This window comes from Patella vulgata, chromosome 3 (assembly GCF_932274485.2).
Source record: "Patella vulgata chromosome 3, xgPatVulg1.2, whole genome shotgun sequence".
Lineage (NCBI taxonomy): Eukaryota > Metazoa > Mollusca > Gastropoda > Patellidae > Patella > Patella vulgata.
This window is the reverse complement of record NC_065881.2, coordinates 70,851,347-70,876,621: the sequence shown is the minus strand read 5'-3', so window position 1 is coordinate 70,876,621 and position 25,275 is coordinate 70,851,347. Positions and strand designations below refer to the sequence as shown.

Sequence of the window (25,275 nt, the reverse complement as noted above, 5' to 3'; positions counted from 1 at the left end):
GACGTTAAACCCCATTTCTCTCTCTCACGTCCACAAGAAATTGATTCACAAGCAATGGAGAACAGACCGTCTATCCGACGACAATATACGTCCATATCATAAAAAAAACTAAGAACACTGAACAATAACTTTTAATTGACGGTAATTATAATCTTTGAATTTATATACCGAAGTCCAAAAGAAAGTGATAAAATGTGATAAAACTACACTGAACACGTCTCGTGCGTCCAAACTCAATATTTCTAAGCAAATAAAAGGCAAAACAAATGAACATTGTACCCAAATACCGCATACAATGGAAAAACGACTTTGTTTGAAACAGGACGAAATGAACAGTGTATACTTCCTTTGGGACTTCAGTATATTTACTTTCTTCTTCTGTTGTTTTTCTTTACAATTGTTGTACGAAATGATGTAAAACGGGTATTTTGCCATCTCAAGACACTTAACAGGAACAGTTCAACATTTTTATATCATGAATGAACATTTTCTTCTCGTTTCCAGGGGATGCCTTCAATTTTTATTTTGACTTGAATCTTTCTGAGACTCATATTGTGTATACCAGTAATTGTCTTATAACAGTTCCATGTATTTGATAAATAAAATTGTTACAATGTTGATTTTCTACCACAAATGTTTGGCAGATAAAATATTCCAGTGGGCTAAATAGAGAATCTCCTACCAGTCTTTTTTGATATCAAAAAATATAAACATAAGTTGATAAAGTAACAAAAACATAAGTTGATAAAGTAACAAAAACATAAGTTGATAAAGTAACAAAAAACGAGGCTCTTTTTTGATATCAAAAAAGACGAGTAGGAGATTTTATTTATCACCCAATCCCTTCTTACATGCACAAATAGATAAATATAATTCTTTGCTGTAGATTTCACTTTTACTGAACATTAAGGCCTAGTGATACATCATTTTTTTTTTTGACAGCAATTCAACCATTGCAAAGTCCTTTATATTGACCTGGTGTTTCCATAAAGGTCAATTGAATAACAATAGTTCATTTTTAATAAAAGTTACTCTTAATAAGAAATGAACTGTTCTTTGAAAATAAAAAAAAGTAGTTCCTTTTCAACTGACCAATGAAATTCATGTAAAGCGAGGAGATATCGCAGTAGATTATGAAATATATCACACAAGCGATATCTACTGTAGAATGTATTATTGGGTGATAAAAATAATATGAACATTTTATTATATTAAAATTATATTCCTTCCTAGTGTGAGCCTTATCTGAGAGTAGGCTACATGTAGGTCACTTTTTATTCCATGATAATCTCCATCTCCGATACAGACAGACCCAGCTGCTAAGTGATACCAGTGACATGAAAGATTTCTTACTGGACTAGATAAAATAAACTGTATGCTTTGTTCTTATACATATATGTACATGTAAATGTTCAAGCTGTACTGTTAGTTTATAATCAATTTATCAAATATCATTTGTAATTCGAACACAATAAAATTAAAATATACACTTGAACATAAATAATTCATGTCTAAAAATCATATCTGAATAATATTTCATTATAATAAATATAATGTAGATAGATATATGTAAAATATATTTAACACATAACACTGACCATTTCAATTAATAATGTTGATTTATTTTCGTCAGTATTCCACAAGAACCAGTCAATTCAGTAAAAATATTTACATAAAGCAAACAACACATTTGAAATGCTGATTTTTTTTGTCAATATTCCACAAGACCCCAGACAATTTAATATAAGCTGACCACACATTTCAAATGCATCTATGATAATACATTTCATTTTCTCATTACAAAAACTATGAAATGAAATGAAATGAAATGGAGTTAATGTTCTACTGTTCTGCTCAGACTGGGCTAATGACGACACAGAATATGAAAACTATGATGATTTTTTTTAGCTATATTTATCTATTATGTCTACTCTCTCTCCACCTGCCTCATTGTTTGATCCAGCAGCTACACAGATCCGATAGTACCGGCCTGTTCAGCCTGTGCTACTTTTTAAGGGAGCATTGCCACCCCACCCACCCCCTCCCATTTCTCATATTTAGCTATTAGTTTACAAACTAGACACATACACATCAATTATTTTTGTTTTTTTAACAACACACTGAAGCAATATATAATGATGAACTAATTATCCACACACCTTGTTCGACACACATAAACAATATTCTACCAATACCATGAAAATAGATATATGCAGGTTAAAAATAATGCATGTTGATCTGAAAGAAAACAGCTACCAATCCAGAATAGAACATATAGGCTATGCTAGAATAATTAACTTTTTCCCTAAAATCCACCACCAAATGGGGCAATTCAACTAGATGAGCCAATTATGTTTTTTTTATAAATAAATGGAAGAAACTCAAACTAAACCATTCCATGGTCACAAATGGAAAGGCTGCAAAATGACATTCTAATATTCTCCTAGTCTTGTTTGTGACAGACACATTCACCTTCACTGTTTTAATATCTGTCTGTTGTGTGAACTTTAATATGTTTTAGTAAGTTACCAATGTCACTGTCTTGTTTTCCGCAAAATTCACACAAGTAGGGTTTTTCACCACTGTGAAGTTTTGAATGAACCATAAGATTTGATTTGTGTCCAAATGTTTTACCACAAACATTGCATTTATAAGGTTTTTCACCATCGTGTGTTTTGTAATGTTTTTCTAGTTGGAGATATGATCGTAACTTTTCGCCACAAACTCGGCAGGTCATAGAAACAGCCTTTTCTTCTTGTTCTATATCCATATTTGTTCAAATAACCTAAAACAGAAAATATAACACATATATCATATTATTATGTATTTTGAATTATGCTTTCTCTACTCAACACAATGATTATCGAGTTCATACGCATAATGCTGTCTTTATAACTAATTCAAAACAAAAATATGCATGCTTGTTTCCAGCTCTCGGTGGACAACATGCTTGTCCGGAACTGTTGTTACATTAGAATATTTTATCGACATGAGAAAGCGGGAGAGGTGAGGGGAGGGGGCTCCCTTATCCAGGGGCTCCAGGAACGCTCACTGATTATGACTGAAGCCAGCTGGACATAATTAGGATTAAAAAAGAAATATGTTATGCACACACATTTTTCACACATAAATAGAAACAACATAAATGTGTAGCTCTGCAAAATTATATGACAGTTGACCATCAGTTGCAGACCTACAAAATAATTATTTAGTTTGTAATATTTTGATAGTACGCCATATTGCCATTTTCATTTCCTGTAGGTTTGTCTAAAAAACAGACCTGGATCACTTGGCTTGCTCATCGTATATCAATCTGTTTCACAGAGAATTACGAGTCTCGTATATCTCTGTCATAGATGACTGCCTTAACACGTGCTGTCACAGCACGCGGTGTGAATCATTGGCTGAATGGCGCGTGCATTATTTACATAAGACATAACTGCTTCGGAGAGAATGCTGCATTTTAGTAAATTTAATACCCATTTACACTAAATCGGAAATAATTTTTACCTACAAATACGTCAAACGCCTTTATTTATTTTTCCAATATATACAAAAAATGTTTTAGAATTTAATTTGTCGCAGGAAAAAAGTTAATATTTCTAGCTCATTAAGCCGCATCAATGTCATCCTTATCAGTGATTGTCGCGGCCAAGCAAATATTCACTGCGGATCAGTGTGATCGTATATTATTAGGACTGACATTAGATTTAAGTATCCCATAATCCTTAAGTAACTCGCCAATTATACAATATTTTAGTCACTTTGAGAAATGTGGTATTGGTGTTTTTTTCGTGGGGGAGGCTGTGTAATTCCAGGCACGAGAATTTTGCCTGCTCTCTTGAGTGGTGTCAATGTCTACAGGATGGATCTCGTGTTTTAGTCCCACCCGAACGACTATGTACATTTTCTTTTGCCCCCTAATTATCATAATGTCGGTGATTAGCATGACCGTATTTGACAAAATTTCAATCAGCCATATTTTTTAAAATTTTTATTAATGAAAAAATTTAAAATATGGATGTATATATTTATAACATTATATATCGTTCCTTGTCAGTCACTTTTTCATCCCAAACTTAGCCTGCCTGTCGACAGCTAGCTCCGCCTGAGAACAGGCCCTAAGCTAATTAACCGACATTTTAATTCCTACATCGACGATTTTAGTCGAAAACACTGAGTATGCTTTTAGTAATTTTTGGAAGTATTTATTTCTCTTGATCTATTGCCATATTGAATGAAATTAAATATGTTTATTTAGCCGCTGTGTGTATGAAAGATGTCAAACTAATCAAAGCCGAATCACAAAATAGTCCTCTAATTATTCAATATGGCGGGGCCAATGAAAGATAATTTCACAGAGGCGGTTTTGCTTGCGGAGACAAATTTATCTAACTTTGTTTTGAAAGATAAACAGATTTAAACTCTAAAGACAGTTTACAATGGCAAAGAATGCATTGCAATATTACCCACTAGCACATATTATATATCGCTTTTACTGGAGTGGCAGAAGTTGACATTTTGCCAATGACATGTGTTTACATAAAACACGTGCTTGGTCGGGTTATTTTTACTCTGTTGTGTACACAAAGCAGTAGTCCGGTCGATAAGTCCCGCCCCAAAATGATCACATGGGCGTTTTAAATGGAGGGCAACTATAGGGCAGTGATCATAATCTCGAAGATGACTTAGATGGATCGCTGCGTGCCGTTTGTCACTTTTTGCAATACTTTGAGTGGTACTGGCAAAAGAAATGCCCTTGTCGGTATGCGTGTGCCCATTTTGATTATCTCAGTCGGTGTAGTAAAGTAGGACGTTAAACCCCATTTTGTTTCATTTCATAATTCATTGGTCTTCATTAGTCTAGTCGGTGCAGAACAGAAGGACGTAAACCCCAATTTAATTTCATAATTCGTTGGGTCGCAGAGAGTCTGAATTTTATTGCGATAATCCTATTCAGATGTTTTTACTGATAGCGAATATGATTAATTATATTTATTTACTGAATTACTTCACTATCCTTTATTTTTGGTCGATGAAACATGGTTTATGTCCTAATTATATACTTACACACTAATAAATTCGACACTGGTCATTAAGAATGTGATTGGTAACTGATTTCATAGCAAATAACTATCGATTTTATCCTGATTTATAAAAATTACCGATATAGTGTCTCATAAAAATAATTAGATTCTGTATGTTTCTAGATCAGTTACCTTATCTCTAGCCTTTTTGTTTTAGCCCCGTTTCAGTCTTCTATATAATAAACTTCAATAAGGAATGGAGCCGCATCTAAATATTAATTTTGATCAATAAAACGTGATTTATACGCTATAGTGCAAATTCGGAAATTCGGGCGGCATGAGTCAAAAAGAAAAAAATGGGTTGTTTTCCGCTGCGTTTTGGTAACTCGTTTATTCTTAATAGTAAACTTGATAAATTCTTCCAAATTGATAAAACTTTAAAACCTACCGGTTTGGCTCGGGTTTTTACTTTTTTATTTTACACAATATGCATCATGGACTAACATGAAAACACGATAGTTAATATCGTATCTATGGTTCCCTATTTTTTATAGCTAATAGGAATTATTTTTATTTACTGAACCACCTTGTTGATTGTAAATTGGGAAAGGGGGGGGGGGGGTCATTAAATTTAAATATACTGAAATGATATACCATGAAAAAATGATTAGAAGCGTCTGGGAGCCAGTGTTCAATGTAGTCAGTCTGGATAGGCGAGACTGAAATTCAGCGGAAGTACACTAGAGTTATCCATTTTTCGCATAAATTTTATTGTGCAAAATTTTTTGCTTTAGGCCTATAGCCTATTTGATGTATTCAGTTTCTTAGAAAGTCTAAATTGTAAGTTTTTAGGTGGTTCATGTTGTAGGTAGCACTAGAATGTGTATCATAGCCAAGACACGCACAATTTCAGACACGCACTGGTTGAATTATAGATAAATAAAACCCATTCTCGACCATGTCACCATGACCACGCCGATGCGGCATGATCATGCGTGTCTGAGATAACAATAGTAATTAGCTAAGGGCTAAATTAGAAATAGTTCCACTACTGATGTCTTTCGCCTTACTCCAGCCACAGTAGTGGCTCGTCCTATGGAGTTCCTTTGCGCAAGTTTTTTTTAGTCAAATGACTACAAAAAGTTTACTAGCCTATAGCCCCCTTAAGTTAATTTACACATGATAAACTGACCCCAAACTGTACTACACATTATGTCACATAGCTTAACATATAATAAACCAATTCTCATTGAAATAAAGGTGTACCGCATAATTATTTGATTTGATGAAACCCAATTGTTTAGAAATTGCATTTTAAAAAATGAATGTAATTTGTAAATCAGTTTATGTACACTCTATCAAGCCTGAACATAAGGCACCTGTCACAGACAATGTCACACACAAATTATCCTACAACATATATTATGACATACATACATGTATATGTTGTGTAATAATTTGTGCCTGATGAGATCTATGATATGTGCCTTACATGTATGTCCAGGCTTGTATGTAATGTGATAATTTGTACTGATCAAAGTCTGTGACTGGTGCCTTATGTCCAGACTTGATCAATATTAGTTCAGCTCTGAATGTAGGTCTCATTACACTAGACCTGTATGTTCAGGAACTGTCCTCTATTGAATCCATGTCAAAAATCAAATCGGCCCCAGTTAAATTTACTGGGCAACTTTTTACTGCTAAACGGTCGTGTGTCAATCACTGTGAACGCCTGAACAATGTAAAAGAACATTTTAGTGAGAAAATAAGACCTTGATTACCTCGCTAGCGTCAGCATGTGCAACACAATATGCTGTTAAAAGTATGGCCCCTTCTGCTAAACAGCTTGGCAGACGGCATTGAAATCTAGATATAGGGGAACGCACAAATATGAGACGAAACGAAATTTAGGTCTGCAGGTGAAACAAAATTGGGATTTTTGAAAAAATTTGATGTGTAAATTATTGTAATTGGGCTAGGCAAAGCAATAAATGACTGAAGATTCTCAACTTTTCAAAGATTTCAATTCCCCCCCCCCCCGACTTACTATATTTTGTTTCGTCTTATATGTGTATATGGCCTAGTTTAGGGTTACCATACAACCGGGACGGTCCTGGTTTTGGGGGTCTTTTCAGCCATCCCGCCCCGATGCCTCTCATGAGCCTAAATTTTAATGTCCCGGTTTTTACATAGGTGTTTTTCAATTGAAAATAATAACACAAAATACATAAACTAGTGATTAATGTATACTGCGTTTGCTACAAACACTCGTGCTTCATCCTCTAAATTTGTGCGTTACCCTAGTGTAATGGGACCTACGTTCAGAGCTGAACTAGATTGATATGTGCCTTTTGACCCATGTTCGCCCATTTTCAGTTTCAAAGAATAGAGATTTAGCTCCTTTAATTTCTGACACACTGATTTATATGATTTGCAGAGAGTGTTAATCCATGCAACATGTGTTGATCAAAATTACATTTGCTATTGTAGGAGTGAATAAATATAAAGATGTATAGAGGTAATGAGCGTTATGGACATCAAGGAGGTGATCAAGTTGATAGAAGGTACGATGAGAGAGATCGTATCATGACAGATGAACGAGATAATCGAAGGAATGACAGGAGAAGTTCAAATGAAGGTTATGACAGCGGATCACGAGACAGCAGGCGATCTGTAAATCGTAGAGTGGAAATGGAATTATTGGAAGAAAGAGAACGTAAACATAAGATGGCAGAGGAACTGCGGATTCGAGAACAACAGCTTGCTATGACTAGTTCTCTTTTAGAAAAACAGTCAATGATGTTACAAAATCTAGAGTCAAATATCATGGCACAAAATGTAAAACCACATCCAGGAAACATGATGCCCATGGGAAATATGAACCAAAATATGCGGATGAACCAACAATTTCGTGGACCAATGAACCATCCGATGGATGGACCCTCACCAGCAAAGCGATTCAGAAATGACCAGGTATGTATGATATATAATAAGCTTACTTATATTTCAATAAATTATTTCACTTTATTTTATTGATAGAATTATCTGAAAGTAATTATCTGTGAAAGTCTACAGGACCTGCTAGATGTTGATGAACAATGAACATTTGTTTATTATAATACTAGCAGGATACCCGGCTTCGCTCGGGGGTCATAACTCCGAAACCAGAAATGGTAAACTCAGCCACCTGGCCTATGTTACTCCCCGGTCCGAGCTACCCCTATACCCCAAATTTCAGACTCGGGGCAGACCTAGTGTAGCCGCCAACCCCGAACAGACAGACTTCGCTCGGGGGTGATAACTCCGAAACCGGAAGTTGTAGACTAACGCCACCTGGCCTATGTTACTCCCCGGTCTGAGCTACCCCTATACCCCAAATGTCAGACTCGGGGCAGACCTAGTGTAGCCGCCAACCCCGAACAGACGGGCTTCGCTCGGGGGTCATAACTCCGAAACCGGAAGTGGTAGACTAATGCCACCTGGCCTATGTTACCCTCCGGTCCGAGCTACCCCTATACCCCAAATGTCAGACTCGGGGCAGACCTAGTTGACTCAATGACAGACTTTATGATACAGCTCGCGCACGCTAACCATTCAGCCATCCAACACCCCCCCCCCAAAAAAAAGTGAAGTGAAGGCGAGAATTACATGTAGGCCAACACACTCGTGGACATTGTATAAATATATGACATGCGCATGTAATGTACACGTGTGTGAAATGGCTTTATTCAATATCCGCTTCCACCGAAATGAATTGGGCGACATTTAAAGTAGATGTATATTGTCACAGCGGAGATTTGTCGCCGATTAACACAGACAGACTAAGAAAATAATCCCAATATTGGCGCGTTTCTGACCATGTGACTTACCGTTAAGCACCCCGTGGAGTGGATCGAGTGCTCTATGAATTATTGATTTAGATTAACTGAAGCTGCAAGCTCATCGTATGACGTATATAATTTAAAGTTTGTGGATTTTATAGCAGCCAATAATTGATGGATTACATCTAAGTTATAGATGAAGATGTAATGATACGTTGTAAAAAAAAAAATTGTAAGTTGTTCATTGTTGCATACATTTTGGCCGACGTTATATGCATGTACAGTGCGTTAGAAAAAAAATCCTAACCGATACAGAATGCCGGTAAATGTTTTCCCGAGATTACCGAACTCATTTTGTTGTTATTCAAACCGGCCTGTACATTATACATGTACACGTTTTCACGGCAGCATTACTATATTACAACTCCTTCAATATAAACATTTCGTTAAAATCTGAACAACGCATGTGAAATTGGATGTTCGGCAACAGAATTGAATACCTGGCGTAATTGGACACCTTGACTAATTTTAATCACAACTCGGGAAATTGAACGGTCCAACTAATTATTGAACAGTCGTCAAAATTAAGCGGGACGCTTATAATTACACACGTGTAGACAAACTAAACACTAGTCAATTAACGCTTGGTAATCAAAATTGCACGTTAAGATTTAAGTTGTATACAAGGACAAATTGAATGCTATTAGGCCAAATTCAATGATATTTATGAATAATTCTACATAGATTAGATAATAACGCTATTTACCCAAGATTCCACGGTACCAGTCGTATAGTGAGTGTAGCCGCCAACCCCGAACAGACAGACAGACAGACAGACAAACGACAGTCACAAATATATATATAGATATTATATTCCAGAATTTAATAGTACAGTACCACTGTATTTTAGTTACAGGCATATATGACTGCTTATTGACTGCAATTCCTAAATAAGCGATAACCCAAAGTACTTCTACCCGTTATTCTGGAAATACATAAGCTCATGTATTCTGTAAGCCAGTAGAAAACATCTTAAGACAAGTTATTTGAACCTGTTATTATTACTTTTATATGTTTTCTGAGGGCTTTATGAGGTTCATATTGTTATTTTGATAATTACTCATTTGTATCTGAAGTAGACTTTACGAAGATACATTATGGGAGATTAGATAAAGAGCTGGCAGTTCTCACTATAATAGTTAAAAACTAGATAATGTAAAGGGAATTTGCTGATTTTAGCGATTGAATTTTCGACCTAGCCGTGATCATCATTACTGAAGTCGGTACGATAAAAAAAACATAGTCTCGATTATCCATTTCATGATTAAATCATGAATGGAAGTTAAACAGCAAATCGGAACCTAATGCAATAAACATCGCAGGCTAGCAATGACATCAAGAGTTGATTTGGTCTGGATAAGTTAATTAATGTCTAATTAACAATTTAGATAACCTTTCAGGCCTAAAGAAAGACCTGTAATAGGCAGATTTAGCTCTTGCATAATGTATGTTTAACTTGTACCACACACAGCCATGTGATTTATCAGATTAATGAACAAAAATTGAGTTTGAACTGCAAGACTGATCTGAACAATCTGAACATGTGTATTATTAAATTTATGATAAATTTATAAGGCAGGTTCATAAAAAATTCACATAGTCCAAAACTAAAAACCTCAAGAGATGCCTTGCTGATAGGTTTTGATTTAATTTGCACATTGAGGTGTCATTAAGATATGGAATGATCTTTTGGGGCATAATGTAGCTCCTTGTGTAGGCCGGGAAAGTTCCTCAGGATTTTCCAGCGTGAGGTCCTGATGAGGAAGAGTGTCTAGTAGTTCGAAATGGACAGGGGGGCCACGGTGGCTAAGTGGGTAAGACGCTGACTTGCTAGCCCGGAGGTTGGGTTTTCGATCCCTGCATTGGCCAAGAAAGTTCATCCAGATTTTCTGGTTTGGGTTCCAGTGATGTAGGACAGAGGGCCTAACAAGGACAGCTGTCTAGTCATTTGGATAGGACAAAAAACTGAGGTCCCGTGTACACATTGGCATGCACGTAAAAGATCCCTTGATTGTTGGAATTCGATATAAGAGTAGGCCATCGTGCCACTGTCTGGGCAAAATTTCCCTCATAGCACACTGTATGGCGTATGCCTGTCTTCATTAGTCCAGTTCAGAGCAGAATAGTAGGACGTTAAACCCCATTTCATTGCATTTCGAATTGGACAGAGAACTGTAGTCCTGTGTACACGTTAGCGTGCATGTAATAGAACCGTAACAGTTGGAATTTGAAATAAGAGTAGGCAGTAGTACAGCTGTTCTGGCAAAATTTCCATAAAAGCACACTGTGTGGTGTATGCTCGTCTTAATTAGCCCAGTCGATGCAGAAAAGTAGGATATTAAACCCCATTTCATTGCATTTCTGTATCCTTGAATAAACTTAGTTATTTTGTGCAGCCAGCTGTGTGCCATAACAATAGTAGCCTACATGTACAATGTATATAATAGTAGTAGTAGTAACAAGGTTTTTACATATACATAAATATTATTACCTGTGTAGGTAAAATATGGAAGTTATAGAAAAATGACTTCAGATGGGATATAAAAGAAAAACCCAGAACATGATGTACTCGACACAATCTCTGTCAATTTTGGACAATTCTTGATGCGCTAAATTAAATTAATTAATTATCATCGAAAGAAAGCAAATACTAAAACTTATGGTTAAATAAAAAAATAAACGAAAACTATTTCAGTAAGGTTAATGAAGCATACATGTACATGATTCAATACTTTGTAAGTTGGTACAGCAAGCGAACTATGAATGATGGACTGACTCTGCTGTGAACCCAAAAGGTCCAATGTTGTGGCGAGTGCATACTGTGTTCTTTTGGCTATGTTAAAGCTATATTAGGCTGCTATTGTTTCTTTGAAATGGGCCTCTTTCATCATCAGAAAAGATCCAAATACATATAGCTGTAAACCTTCGAAATACAGGTAACATAAAATACAAGCATTGATTAATGAAATCTGAACATCTCCAATAAGTTAAAAGTGGTACCAGGTGTTCTAGAGAGGGATGCTAAGACATTTGTATATGGCTTCGTTGTAATCTGTACTGCTTAGAGGTTAATGTATTCAGACAAAGCAGAGTCTGATTGAATATAATGTTGGTACTGAATAACCGAGAGAAAGAGTGTCAAAATCTGCATTACCAAATACAACTATCACGTGTGTAGCCATTAACTTTGCAAGACTTTTGATGGCATCCTTACAAAATAAGTTATGGCTCTTGCGTAAAGCGAGAATAAAATTGGCATGAACGTACATGTGTATGTTAGATGTAAATTATAGCAGTTTGTGCTACATACAATTAGAATCCCATTTTGATCAATATTGGACCAAGTTAACTTGTCCAAGCGCAGTTGATTAGCTACCCCAATCTTATATGGCTTACAATGAAATTGTAAAGAGATGTGACATGTAGTGCCAATCCTAAGGGGATTGGAATTAAGTTCTGTAAATATCTCCTTTCATTTTAAACAAAATTAAGATAAGTATTGATAATGATCTAAATTCGACATTTTGTTGTATTGGTATTATGGTTGATTTAAAAATCAAATGTGCTATGTGGTAGTTTCAGTTCCAAGGTGGAAGCAGAAATGATGCAGGTCCAGAAGGAAGAGGAGATCGTCAAGACAACAGAAACAAATCTCTAGGTATTCAATATATGTAACATATGTAAATTGAGATGTGATTTGATGTGGTAATTATAAAATTATCTTTCAAATTGTTATTCTGATTTCTGTATGCTTGGTCTGTATTAAGATACATTCCCATGTGGAATCAGATATATTAGTAGTACCTAGTGTGCCTAAGTTTGCCTTAAGTGCAAACAAAGGAAATATGTAGTGAATAAGGAAAAATGAAACTACTGGGATAAGATGGCAGAAACAGAAAAAATATCTAATAAAAGGCAATAATGTTTTGGGGCATCAGCAGGACTGAAAAAAATGGTTTAGTTGTACCTGACAAAATGTTGTGCTCTACTGACATTTTGAACTTAGTCCATCAGTGGTGGTCATGTACTATAAATAACAATAAAAAGACAGAATATAGACCAATCGGTGCCGGATAAAATGACAAATATACTAGAGGGATTGTGGCTGACAAAGCCTGAAATTGTACCGGTCAATTTCAGTGACAGACGCTCTAATTGCAGGCGTGGACATCGGAAATGTGTGTAGTCAGAGAATTTTTTATTGGACACCATATCTTCTTCATTTTCGTAAGCAATTTGTGCTAGACAGTGCCTGTGACAGGTGCCTTATATCCAGAAGTGTATGTAGCCAGCAATTTTTTTTATTGGAAACCATATGTTCTTACATTTCCGTAAGAAATATGAATATCGATGTCTAGCCTAATGAAAAGGCAAGTAGAAGTTAACCTGAAGATTGAGCCTAGTGAAGAGATCCAAAGATAGTTATTCAAGTTATGGAATCAGAACACTGTTTAATATTAATCTTGATGTGAGAAATATCCACAATGAAACATGTATACCCCGAAACACCAGAAAGATAAGCCCAAGACATCAAACATATTGACTGTATTGTGGAATTGAGTGTCTCCCTCTTTGGCGACTCTTAATCAACAAGAATGATACATACATTTATCCACAGAAAAACACAAGCCAGAGTCATCAAACACCGACAAGATGGATATAGCTTGATATTTTACTGAATTTATTTCATAGAGATATATATTTTTCAAGATGTTGTAAGCAGATAATATGTGTGCTTATTTTGCACCAACATGTACCAAAGTGATGACAGTAGATACACAGCATTTCAGTTACTTTGAATGATACAGTACTACGGTATATGAAATTGTACTTGAAAGTATGACAAGGATGATATTTTCCAGTTTTTATAAAGGAACCATACTTGTCGACAGAAATTAGCCATCGCTAAGAAAGTTATTATTTAAGGTTTTACAATGGAGAACCTTAAAAATTTGTAGAAAAGTAATACCAAACATATATCTTGAACCAGTAGTATACTACAAAGGCTGTGTCTCAGCAGAACCAGAACTGCTTTCATCTTCATTTAGCTGTATTGTATCTAGTAATAATGGTAGACTTTTTTGTGTGGGAATATTTTGCCTTAATACAATATTTAATGAGTTGTGAAGAGACAAGAAAAGTCTGGTAACAAAAAGGACATTTTTTTGCAATCTATAATATGTTGCTAATTATTAATGTACGTGATTTGAGTAGCTGAAAGTGAAAGATCTAAACTTTCATCCTGGATGTTCTGTTATTATGGATATATAGTTCTTGTGGTGCCTTTTAATCCATTCCGCCTTTTCACATATTCTGTATGCAGTTACATGTAGATCTGTCGTTGAACTGAGCAAGATGATTGTTCTGATGTTAGAGTGTTACTGTTTCCAGTCTCCGGAATCTTCCAACAAGTGAACATTCCAACCTGATTGTTGCTATGGATTGGTCACGTTTTTTGGAACGAATTTTAAGTATTATAATTCTCAATGGTGAAGATATTGTTGCTTTATTGTTAGTAATGTTTCCAGTGTTGTTTCAATTCTGTCTAATTTTATCTTCTTTTATTAACATTAACACACTATGGTATAAATTTATTGTTAGATGTATACACTAAGGTAAGTTTTTCCAATGTGATTGGTAATATAAAGTTACAATGTATTATATATAATTTTTGATTTTTTTTTTAGCTAAAAGGAAGTGTTATGTTTGTGACAAATTTGGTCATTTAGCTAAAGATTGTAAAAGCAAAATTGACAGAAGTTCTTGTAAGTTACATGTATTTAGTATTCTTAAACTTGCATGTTTAAAGTTGTATAATATTGATAACTGTCTATCCATTATGGTAGCCACTGAAGCTTGGTGATCATGGCGCTGGTCAACTAACAAAGATGTCCTGGGATCGATCTCTGTGTTGTGTGAAGAAGTTCCTTGGTATTTTCCGGCATTGGGGTCCTTGCAAGAAACAGCGTCTTGTTGTTAGTATGGTACGAAAGCCAATATCTCGTGTACACATTAAAGAACCCTTGACAGTTGGAATTCGAAATAAAAGTAAAAGTCGTACATTATTAACTGTCTTTCCATTTGTGGGGTATCCATTTGTTGGAAAAATTTTTAAAGACTTTATTCAGTAAGGGAGATTTTTGGTTTGGATTGTCTGAATAGTCATTAGCAGCTATTTGTCATTGCAAATAATTGTGTCACTCTACATAAAATGGTCTGGGTATTGAGACGAATAGCTGAATGCTAAAATTAGCTCAAAGTTTCAACACAATCTGTTGCCTGGCAACATATCTTCAGTGAGTTTATTTGAAGTATTTTAATTATTATTTTTCAACAGATCCAAATAAACCTAACAATATTTCAAGATCACCACAGAGCAAGCCTTTAGCAGGAGGAAAATCACTCGAGACTTGCTTTAAATGTGGCGAAAAGGGTCATTTTTTTAGGGACTGTAGGAAACGAAAGTCTGGTAAGTCATTTAGATCAGAACCATCCTGTCTTGTTATATTTTTTTTTTTTCAAGATTTGTTAGAATTCAGTTGCTGTCCTGCCCTGCACTGTACAGAATTATGAAAAATATTTGAATCTTGATTGTTGGGTATGTACATGTACATCAGTATCGAGATGAACTTGCTACCAAGATGTTGTACCATGAACTGTGATTCTTAAGAGTTCTGTATGTCATGTCCTGATGTGGGAATGAAAGTAGGCCCAACAAGGAAGAAAGTATATCTATCGATTTAAATTGGATGAACACCGAGGCAAAATTCTTCTTGAGTTTGAGCTGTGTAAAATAGGCTTTTCTTCATACCTGTCGCTTCAGTAAATAACCTGTCAATCTCAATTATCGAACTCAAAGACTAATCACATCACACATATCCATACATGTAGGTACACACACACACGTGGTTAGGTCTTTGACGTACATTGCTCTATATAAATATCGTAATATGAAACCTTTTTATTCTTCGACATCGGATTGCCTAAAAGTTCTTGAAAGTCGGCGAATCTGCTTTGGCTCATCGACTCGAAGATTCGTACAATTCTATCATCCGTATCCACGTGAATTCCGCAAAGTATCATGGTACCACACTTCCGTATTAAATTGAATACTTCACAGTTGAGTTGTAGAATTCAGATTTTAAAATATCCGTAATAAATTGAATATCAAAACACAAATCACACCTGTTCATGGCACCGTATTTACATGTACCGCGTGCGAAGGACAGATAACGCCACCTGGAATTCCCTTCTCACATATCCGGACTATATTTACGCTACAAATTATATTTATATATGAAATATTTTTCCGACCTGATTTTTTGATTTGAATATTTCGAGCCATGTTACTTTCAATATATGTATGCATGCAATCTGATTAAAACACAGATCCTATTTTGTTGCCAAGCAACCTATCTGTTTTGATCTATATTTAGATTTAATTTCTATACAGTTTTTTTGTATTATTTATTGAACAGATCTAGGAAGTAAACCAGATGATAAGTCAGAGGTACAGTATAGATTTACCACTAACATATAGCTTGTCTCTGGTAGCATCACTCTTGATGGGGGTTTGGCTGGCCTAATGGTTTAAGGCATACATATTAGATCATGTGGTCTGTCATTGAGTCAATGGCGTTGTTTTGATACTGAGTTTGTATGTGACAGAACCTTTTGGGTTTTTTTTGGGGTTCTTCCGATTTTCTCCCCCCCATGGCTAAAGACCCCAAAGCACACGCGAATTATTGAAACAGAATTGAACCACTTGTTAGTACCGAAATGGCCTAGTGAATTAGGTCACACAAAATAATATATTCTGTTTCTCAGAAACTGCTGCATCATCAGTTAATTTTTTTTAATAAAAATGAGAAAGTCAACAATTTCCACTCGTTCATATTTCCTGTGATCGAGGGAAGTAACTCTATTAAATGTTCTTGATAACAGGAAATAAACACTATCAAGTATATAAACATGAGAAACACTATGGACAATTATGAACGGCACTGGATAATTGATTGTTAATTTATTATTCGCAATGATGCGATGGCGACAATTTTGCTGTCAATCAGGCTTTTTCTATTTTTTTTGTGTTCTCTTATCTAATGACATTCAATTACTTTTTTGAATTGTAAGATATACTCTTACAGTCTTATATAACAAATTTTGGTCTTCGAAGGAATTATTAGTGAGCAGAAATTCGCCCATGTATCTGTTATCACTTGTCACTTCTGTCAGTTATATAGAGGGATAACTTGTGTTTTCCTTTTGCCTTCGTCAGTTCCGATTGTTGACGGATTGATTGCGCATCTATCGTAACAGTTTTATCACATATGTGATAATGACTGGCACCAATATTGTCCTTTAATAACTTGTCTGTTTTTATACACAAACAAAAATTGAATGTAGATATATTTTGTTCATCCCTGCTCATCAGTCTATACCAAAAGAAGAGCAAAGTCAGTTTCAAAAGAAAATTTTTGGAGTTATTTCCCTTACATGTATTACTTTGATTGGGTCACAAGGAAGAACCATTTTAAATTTCATAACTTTTGGATTGTAAATTTTAAATGTGTTTTGCACAGTCATTTTTATGTTCATATATTTTTTACTTTTACAGCATAATACAGGGGTTCATAATTTAATAGATTTTTTAAACTTTCTACTTGTGGGAATTTAGAGTATGTCCTTGTCTATGTTTATTTGTGTTTTTATACACCCACATGGAAATGTGGTCGTATATCAATATTTAAATTTAATATTTTCAGACTACAAAAGGCCCAGGTAGATTTAGTGACATGAAACCATTTAAGAAACCAGAATTCAAAAGACAGACTTTCCATCAGTATGTAATTGTATATAGAGGTCACGATTTTTATCCGATGTTGATGAAACTTAAAAATATGTTTATAACCCAAAGATCTTGGTTCCTTTTTATATTAGCACATATCGGTCATAACTTCCAGGATTAAATTTTTGTCCGATTTAAAAAAAAAACTTTTAATTATATCACCGTTGCCTCATAATGACAGTTGTACATGTAGTTCAAATTTTGTTAGAATCGTACAGAAACCGCCCTGACAAAATGCCCACTCCTCTTTCGCAAATAGTATAAAATTATGTGCTACAAAATTTTGTGGACCTTCCGGAGGTCACAATTTGTATCCGATTTTGATGAAATTTAGAATATATGTCTTTATCCCTAAGATCTCGGTTCCTGTCGATACTTGTGTGTATCGGACCGTAGCTTCCAGGACAATGAACCCTGATTGTACAAAAAATCGCTTCTTTTTTTTTTTTAGCAGTTTATCAGCAGTATATAGAACTATATTTGTATCACCAGTATCAGGTCCTGTGTACACATTGGTGTGCACGTAGAAGATCCCTTAACAGTTGGAATTTCATATAAGAGTAGGCCGTAGTGCTGCTGTCCGGGCAAAATTTCCCTCATAGTACACTGTATGGCGTATGCCCGTCTTCATTAGCCCAGTTCGGAGCAGAGGACATTAAACGCCATATCATTTCTGTTGCTTGGATGCTGTTTATTACTTGGCCACATAATGGAGGGATGGAGCAAGTCAAAGAGTAAAATTTGGACAGTCTGTGGTTATAATCTGTGATTATTCAGATTTGTTCAAATAAAACTGATCAGCAACTTAGATGTTTATACAATAAAATTGCTTGATCACAAGAACAAGCCAGTTTAGACATTTTCCCAAAGAGAAGTAAATAATATTTTGATAGCCTTACCCAACCCACCGATTGTGCCGATTAAATTAACCTGGACTCTTGTTTTTGTTTACAGACGGAATCCGAATACTTGTAGATTATGTGTTAAAACTGTAAGTGAATGGCAAAAACATCTTAAAGATCCAGAGCATATGGTATGTCTATGTTACATTATTATCTATCTGTACTTATTGTTGTTATGTAACTGAAATCGTAGCGGTTGTATTTCTGTATAGCACTGTAAAGTTGATATCGTTCACTTATGATGAGAGCAAATGTAAATGTATGACACAAACAGTAGTCATTATTTTATATACATAATGTTTACTCATCGGTGATTTGGCTGTAATCATTAAGTAGGTGTTATGTCACTATCGAATGATATACAGTAGACTCTGTCAAATCCGACATCGTACGGGATCGTTACAATATGTCGGATTACGCAGAGTGTCGGAATACTCAGTTTTCTCAAAACCGGACATACTGTAACTTCGAAAACCGGAAGTATTATTATAATGTAGCTTCGAATGCCCAGAACGTTATTACCTTTAAAAATAATAAACCTTTCTGTACATTCAAAATTTTATTACATTAATTTTTATTTCATTTAACATGCGTAGGCATTTTGAATAGGTCAAGTCTGTCGTTAATTTATCGTTTTCAGTTGATTGCACACGTGTTTATTGATAATCTGTCGTTCTATGTGAGGGTCGTCGTCATACGGTTCGGATAGATTCGTAGGCTGAACAAACTTAGGTATTCAGGTTCAATCGGCATGCACATCGAATGTTTCCAAGAGGTGCTAGGAATATTTTTGGGGCTGTGGATTCGTGGGAAAATTCATGGATATTCTTGAGTACTTGTCCCAACTGTCTTACAAGAGATTATAAAAATATCAAAGTAATCAACAAAGACCTACGCTAACAAGTTTTAATCTCACCGATAATTGATTGGTGATTGCTTGTTAATCTTTTGTGGCTTCACACCCACCAATTGAAGGACGGATTATACAATGTTGATTCAATAGCAATCGTGTAACGGGACGGCTGATTGATGCCGTATTTCGAAATATTCAGAGTACAGATTACCCAGAGATTATTTGGCTGAAGTAATAAGGAAATAAATTGGGACATGAAAATGATGTCGGATTTCACAGAGTGCCGGAGTAATCAGAGGTCGGATGTGACAGAGTCCACTGTACACCACTATTGGTTGGGTTTAAACTTTTACATCTTATGCAGCTAGTTAGACACCTGCTAATTGATGACTAATGATTAACCAACTTTCTATACACGCTAACCATTAGTTTAGAGTAATGATGACTTGTATGTGTTAATGACAAAAATTTCTATTAGTAAAAGGCGTGGATCATAAGTGAACAATATAAGTTTTCATGAAGTTCTAAACATCTTCATTGTTTTCAATTATTTTTAGCTAACTAGTATAATGCTAGTTATTCAAATTTCATCGAAATTATTTGTTTTTATTTTGCTTTTCCATATTGTTTTCTTTGTGTTTTTCTAATTATTTGTTTTTATTTTGCTTTCCCATATTGTTTTCTTTGTGTTTTTCTAGAGAATAAGTGAAATATGTCGAAAGGGATGTAAAGTTTGTGCAAAAAAGAGATTTAATACAATATTTGCCTATAATAAACATCAGGATTCACCGTTACACAGAGCGGTAAGTATTACTATGTATTTTAATATGGAAATAAATCTTAACGGTAGATAATCTTCCAGCTTGGATTCAATCCAATTAGAAAGAGATTTTATCCAGCACTAGTAGGTGGTGCTGGCATTTTTTATATTGTCTGCAGAGGATGGTGAATATCTTTTGCGAAATTTTCAATTCATTACGTCTTTGTGAATAATGAATGGATTAGAACCATTTTTTGGACTAATATTTCTCTTAGAGATTCAACTTCCACAATGCTGTAGTTTACAAGGGATTAACAAATCTGAACATTACAATCAAGACTTTATATTCCAGACTATATGAGCTGTAATAAACATTAACTCTGAATGAATGTATTAAAAATAATTCTCATAAAGCTTAAAGATACATTATGGGAGATTCGATAACGAGTTGGCAGTTCTCATTATAATAGTTAAAAACTAGATTCATTCAAATTGATCCACTATGAACCAAGAACTAAGCGGTTGAAATTATCCATTCAATCGTTAAATCGTGAAGGAAAGTTATGCAGTAAATCGGCTCATAATCCACTAAAGATCGCAGGCTAGTGATGCCATCTAGAGTTGATTATGGTCTTCATAGGTTAATTAATATCTAATTAATAGTTTAGATAACATTTCAGGCCTAAAGAAAGACCTGCAATAGGCAGATTTAGCTCTTGCATAATGCATGTTTAAGGATATGATTCATCTCTTTGTAATTTACAACTAAGGGCTTGAAGAAAAGGGGGAGCAGCGATGGCTCAGTGAGTAATACGCTGGCTCACTAACCAGGAAGTCTTGCAGAGAAAGTATCTGGGGATTTTCCGGCACTGTTTCTCCTTGACAGTGGTGAAGGACAGAGGGCGTGGCAAGAAGAATGTCTAGTTGTTCGGATGGGACGGAAAACCAAGATCCTGCGTACACATTGACGTGCATGTAAAAGAACCATTGACGGTTAGAATTCGAAATAAAGAGTAGGCCATAGGCAAAAGTATACTTTTTATAGCTGAACCAAGATAAAGATTGTATAAGTCACTACCTGTAGTATATAATGGCATTTTGTCCTTCCAGTTGATCAATAAGAAGAAACAGGTTATAGAATCAAAGATCAATCCATATTCTGCTGAAAAAGTTACAGGTAAACAAATTATATGTCTACATTTTACTTTTAATTTCCCATAAGTGGTAGGGTTCCCATATTCAATTTTATTACAGACTGTTATGTTATGCCATAACTGAGGAGGTATTGTCAAATGTCCGTCTCTCAGTGTGTCGTCCAAACTTTCTTGTGAACACTCTACAGACTACATTTATAATCTGATTGTTTTGAAATTGATATATGTTGTTTACATTACTGAGATGAAGAATCATATTTAATTTCAATAATTTCCGTTAATTTCTTCTGGAGTTCTGGCCCTTGTTTCACTTTATTGCACCTTGTGAACACTCTAATAACAAAAATTATCATCCGATCTATGTGAAATTTGTAGGCATCGTTTAAATTAGTAAAACAAAGAAACCTATTGAATTTCAGCTATTTGTTAATTACGTCTAGAGTTATGGCCCTTCCTTCATTTTGTTGAACCGTGTGAATGCTTGAACGACAAAAGTCATCATCCGATCTGTAGCTATATGATCTGTATGAAATTTATATGGATTATTTAAATTAGTGGAAAGAAGAAGTCTTTGAATTTCAGTAATTTCTGTTAACTGCTGCTAGAGTTATGACCCTTGTTTCACTTTGTTGAACCCTGTGTATTCTGTAATGACAAAAGTTATCATCTGATCTATATGAAATTTATATGTGTTATTTAAATTGGTGAAACAAAGTGGCCTCTTGAATTTCATCAATTTCCGTTAATTACATCTGGAGTTATGGCCCTTGTTTCACTTTCTTGAACCTTGTGAATGCTCGAACGGCAAAAGTCATCATCCAATCTGTATGAAATTTATATACATTATTTAAATTAGCAAAACAAAAAAGGCTGTCGAACTTCAGTTTGTAGCACCTTGTGAACTCTCCAAGGACGAAAATTATAATCTGATCTGTATGAATATGTCTTGTGAATTCTCCCCATTACCTCAAAAGATTAAATATTTGACAATCGACTGCTCGGACAATTTAGCTGTTGTAGGCGTATGTTTCGTTGCCTGGCAAACTATCTTGTAATTACAGGTGTAGAATATGTGGTACCAGTAACTGGTTTCTTCTGTAAACTATGTAAGAAATTCTACAACAAGGAACAATATGCTAAAGTACAACATTGTCAAACCAAGGCTCATTATGAACAAGTTTCTGTGAGTATTCCATTCTAAAAGTGACCCTTAGACTATACACCAACTGGAGTTTTGTTCTTCACTAAAGGGGCCCATACACGTTCAATAATTCCATCAATATTATTGACTCAATAATATTGAACGTGTGTGAGCTATATTGATGTAAAATATTGTCAATGACCATCATTGCGTCAATATATTGACGGATCAAAACCATTTTGATTTTTATTGATGGTTCATCAAAATATTGACGGATGGTCAATTTATTGAATGACAATATTGATCGTGTGTGGAGAATCTGTCAATAATTGCGTCAATATTTTCATTCCATTGCAACCTTGGAAGAGTAAACATGGCATCCATTTTGAAAAATGACCAAAAAATGATGAAATTATTGATGGAAATATTGAATCGTGTGTGGGCAATTCCCGTCAATATTATTGAGTCAATATATTGGGTCAATAATATTGATGGTTTTATTGAACGTGTATGGGCTGCTTTACACATTAAAATTCAGTTTCCTAGTTCTTGGAGGGAAAAAAATATTTAAAATAAAAAACTTTCTTTCTCTTAGTATTTTAAAGAATATATTTTTTCGATTATTTATTTAGCTTAATTATGTACAATCATAAAGGGAATAATATAAATAACTGGATACAGCAACTTAGTGCTTATATAAATAACTGGATACAACAACTTAGTGCTTATATAAAGAATATATTGTTCTGTAGACAAATTAGGACCAAGCTTGAAATTCATTTCAGATTATTCTAGTGTTGAATAACTATTGGTTTGTTTATTTGTCTTTCAGGCGGTTATTGGTAGTAAATATGAAACAGCTGTTGGTGCTAAATTTGCAGAATTATCTGCAAAAGTTACCAAGGATAATAAAAAACCATCTCAGTTGGACCGACAAATTATAGAAGCTGTAAGAAAGGCTGATTTTGTCACTGGAATAAAACCCATAAAACCTGTGGTGAAGCCAAAGCCTGAAAATGGCGCAGGTGACAAGAAAAAAGAGGTAAAGCCTGATGCAGAAAGTGAAGCAACTACCCCAGCAGATGATAAAACAAAAACAGAGACTACAGATGCTACTGAAGATAATCCAGAAAGTGCTACGGAGAAACATGGTACTCCTGATAGAGAGTCTGAAGATGAAGGAAGCATCCATCCTGATGATTTAGAAATGGAGGTTTTAGATGCTGTAGATGAGGATCAGGATGAGGAAGACAAGGATGCAGAGATCAAAGAGGAACAAGAGGACAAAGAGGGACAAGAGGACACAGAGGAACAAAAGGACACAGAGGAACAAGAGGACACAGAGGTCAAAGAAGACACAGAAATCACAGAACAACAAGAGGAGACTGAAGACAAAGAATGAATTCCTCTTTAAGCTGTAAATTTAGATACATTCTTTCTATGTAGAGTTGTATATCATTAATTTTTATAAAATCAAAAATTAAATTTTCCTGTACATTAAAACTGAAGATTGTCATTTGAGAACCAAGTTCTTGTGTACACGTTTGCTTGCACATAACAGAAACCGTGACAATTGAAATTGGAAATAGAGTAGGCCATAGCACCACTGTCTGAACAACCACTTATAAATAGCACACTGCATGGCGTATGCCTGTCTACATTAGCCCGTTCGGTGTGGCACAGAAGGGTGTTAAACCCGATTTCGGTCTAAATCTCAAGCCCCTATATACATGTAGCAGTTTAAACTTAACACTATTACATTGTATAACAGATGGATTTAGATTTTTAAATTTTGGTAATTTGTAAATGTAATGTGTTGAATATATTCATATCTGTTTTTGAATTTTGTATGAAATAAAATCCATGGCAAATAATTATTTACTATTTATTAAATGGTATTTTTAGTCAAATGAGACATTTAGATTAAATTTGAATGTTAAAGGGTAGAAACTTGTACATTGTGTGGTTTATATACGGTTATATTGTTCCAAATCATGATATATTTTATCTTTCTGTCAGTAATTTTTTTTTTGTCATGTATGACAGAGGTGTCATCTCTAATAAGAGAAAAAAGATGGTTTTACATTATTTTTCAGAGTTATTTCCCTTGTAATAGTGTATGGTTCACGGGCAATATCCTTATCAAAAATCCTAAAACTGGGATAAAATATTTAGATGCTGTATTTAATGAGATTGTTTTTATTTTTCAATATTTGAAATCAAAACAGGTCATGCGGCCATATTAAAATGACACAGGATTATATGAGAACCAGAATTTTTTTTCTTATATGGATAAACTAATCTTGTGTTCTTAATGTCTATTGGGAAATATATACTACTGCTTCTTAAATATCTTATGTTATTCTTTAGTCCAATCTGAGTAAAATACAGATCTATATTTCGTTATTTTATATATTCAATGGCTTACACTACATGACGGTCTGATCGGTTGTACTGGAAGGTTGCGTCAGGGGTCGCACAAATGGTTTTTTTACCCTATGGCATCAGACATTGATTAATCAATCAACATTGACGTTTCTAGTGGTTTACCCACAGTTCCGTGCATCGCACACCAAGAACTCGCCGTAACAGACCGTTTCATTGGCTAATCCTTCACTTCAACCAGAATTCAGGTAATATAACAACTCTTCCAGATCCAAGTGTAGTAAAGGCAAGTAAAACTAAATTTTGAACAATAAGAAATGAAAC

At 34.8% G+C, this 25,275-nt stretch overlaps 1 protein-coding gene and 1 long non-coding RNA gene across 4 annotated transcripts; one reads left to right on the top strand and one right to left on the bottom strand.

Annotated features, from left to right (window-relative positions):
• Positions 1-1,411: 1,411 nt before the first annotated feature.
• On the bottom strand, positions 1,412-3,259 carry LOC126815781 (uncharacterized). The gene is made up of 2 exons (XR_007678064.2): positions 3,116-3,259; positions 1,412-2,785 (listed from the first exon to the last, which is right to left on the bottom strand). It is a non-coding gene; the product is annotated as an uncharacterized LOC126815781 (long non-coding RNA).
• A 2,496-nt stretch (positions 3,260-5,755) lies between these two features.
• Positions 5,756-24,964, top strand: LOC126815010 (uncharacterized). Of its 3 annotated transcripts, none has more exons than XM_056099566.1 (12): positions 5,756-5,867; positions 7,518-8,000; positions 12,491-12,566; positions 14,596-14,673; positions 15,246-15,377; positions 16,387-16,418; positions 17,674-17,750; positions 18,711-18,789; positions 20,210-20,314; positions 21,382-21,448; positions 22,487-22,608; positions 23,399-24,964. In XM_056099566.1, the coding sequence occupies exons 2-12, from the start codon at positions 7,536-7,538 to the stop codon at positions 23,966-23,968; spliced, it is 1,803 nt and encodes a 600-aa protein (XP_055955541.1). In that variant the 5' UTR covers positions 5,756-5,867; positions 7,518-7,535; the 3' UTR covers positions 23,969-24,964. The 3 variants fall into 3 exon arrangements, with proteins under 3 accessions (XP_055955541.1, XP_050396475.1, XP_050396476.1); XM_050540518.1 differs by having other exon boundaries at positions 12,485-12,566; XM_050540519.1 differs by lacking the exon at positions 12,491-12,566.
• The last annotated feature ends 311 nt before the right edge of the window (positions 24,965-25,275 follow it).

Bases quoted from the DNA above. Each gene is read 5' to 3' on its own strand.
- LOC126815010 (XM_050540518.1), top strand. From the start codon at position 7,536: ATGTATAGAGGTAATGAGCGTTATGGACATCAAGGAGGTGATCAAGTT. The intron at 12,567-14,595 runs GTATTCAATATA...TTTTTTTTTTAG, and splicing joins CAACAGAAACAAATCTCTAG to CTAAAAGGAAGTGTTATGTT. The intron at 21,449-22,486 runs GTAAACAAATTA...TTGTAATTACAG, and splicing joins TTCTGCTGAAAAAGTTACAG to GTGTAGAATATGTGGTACCA.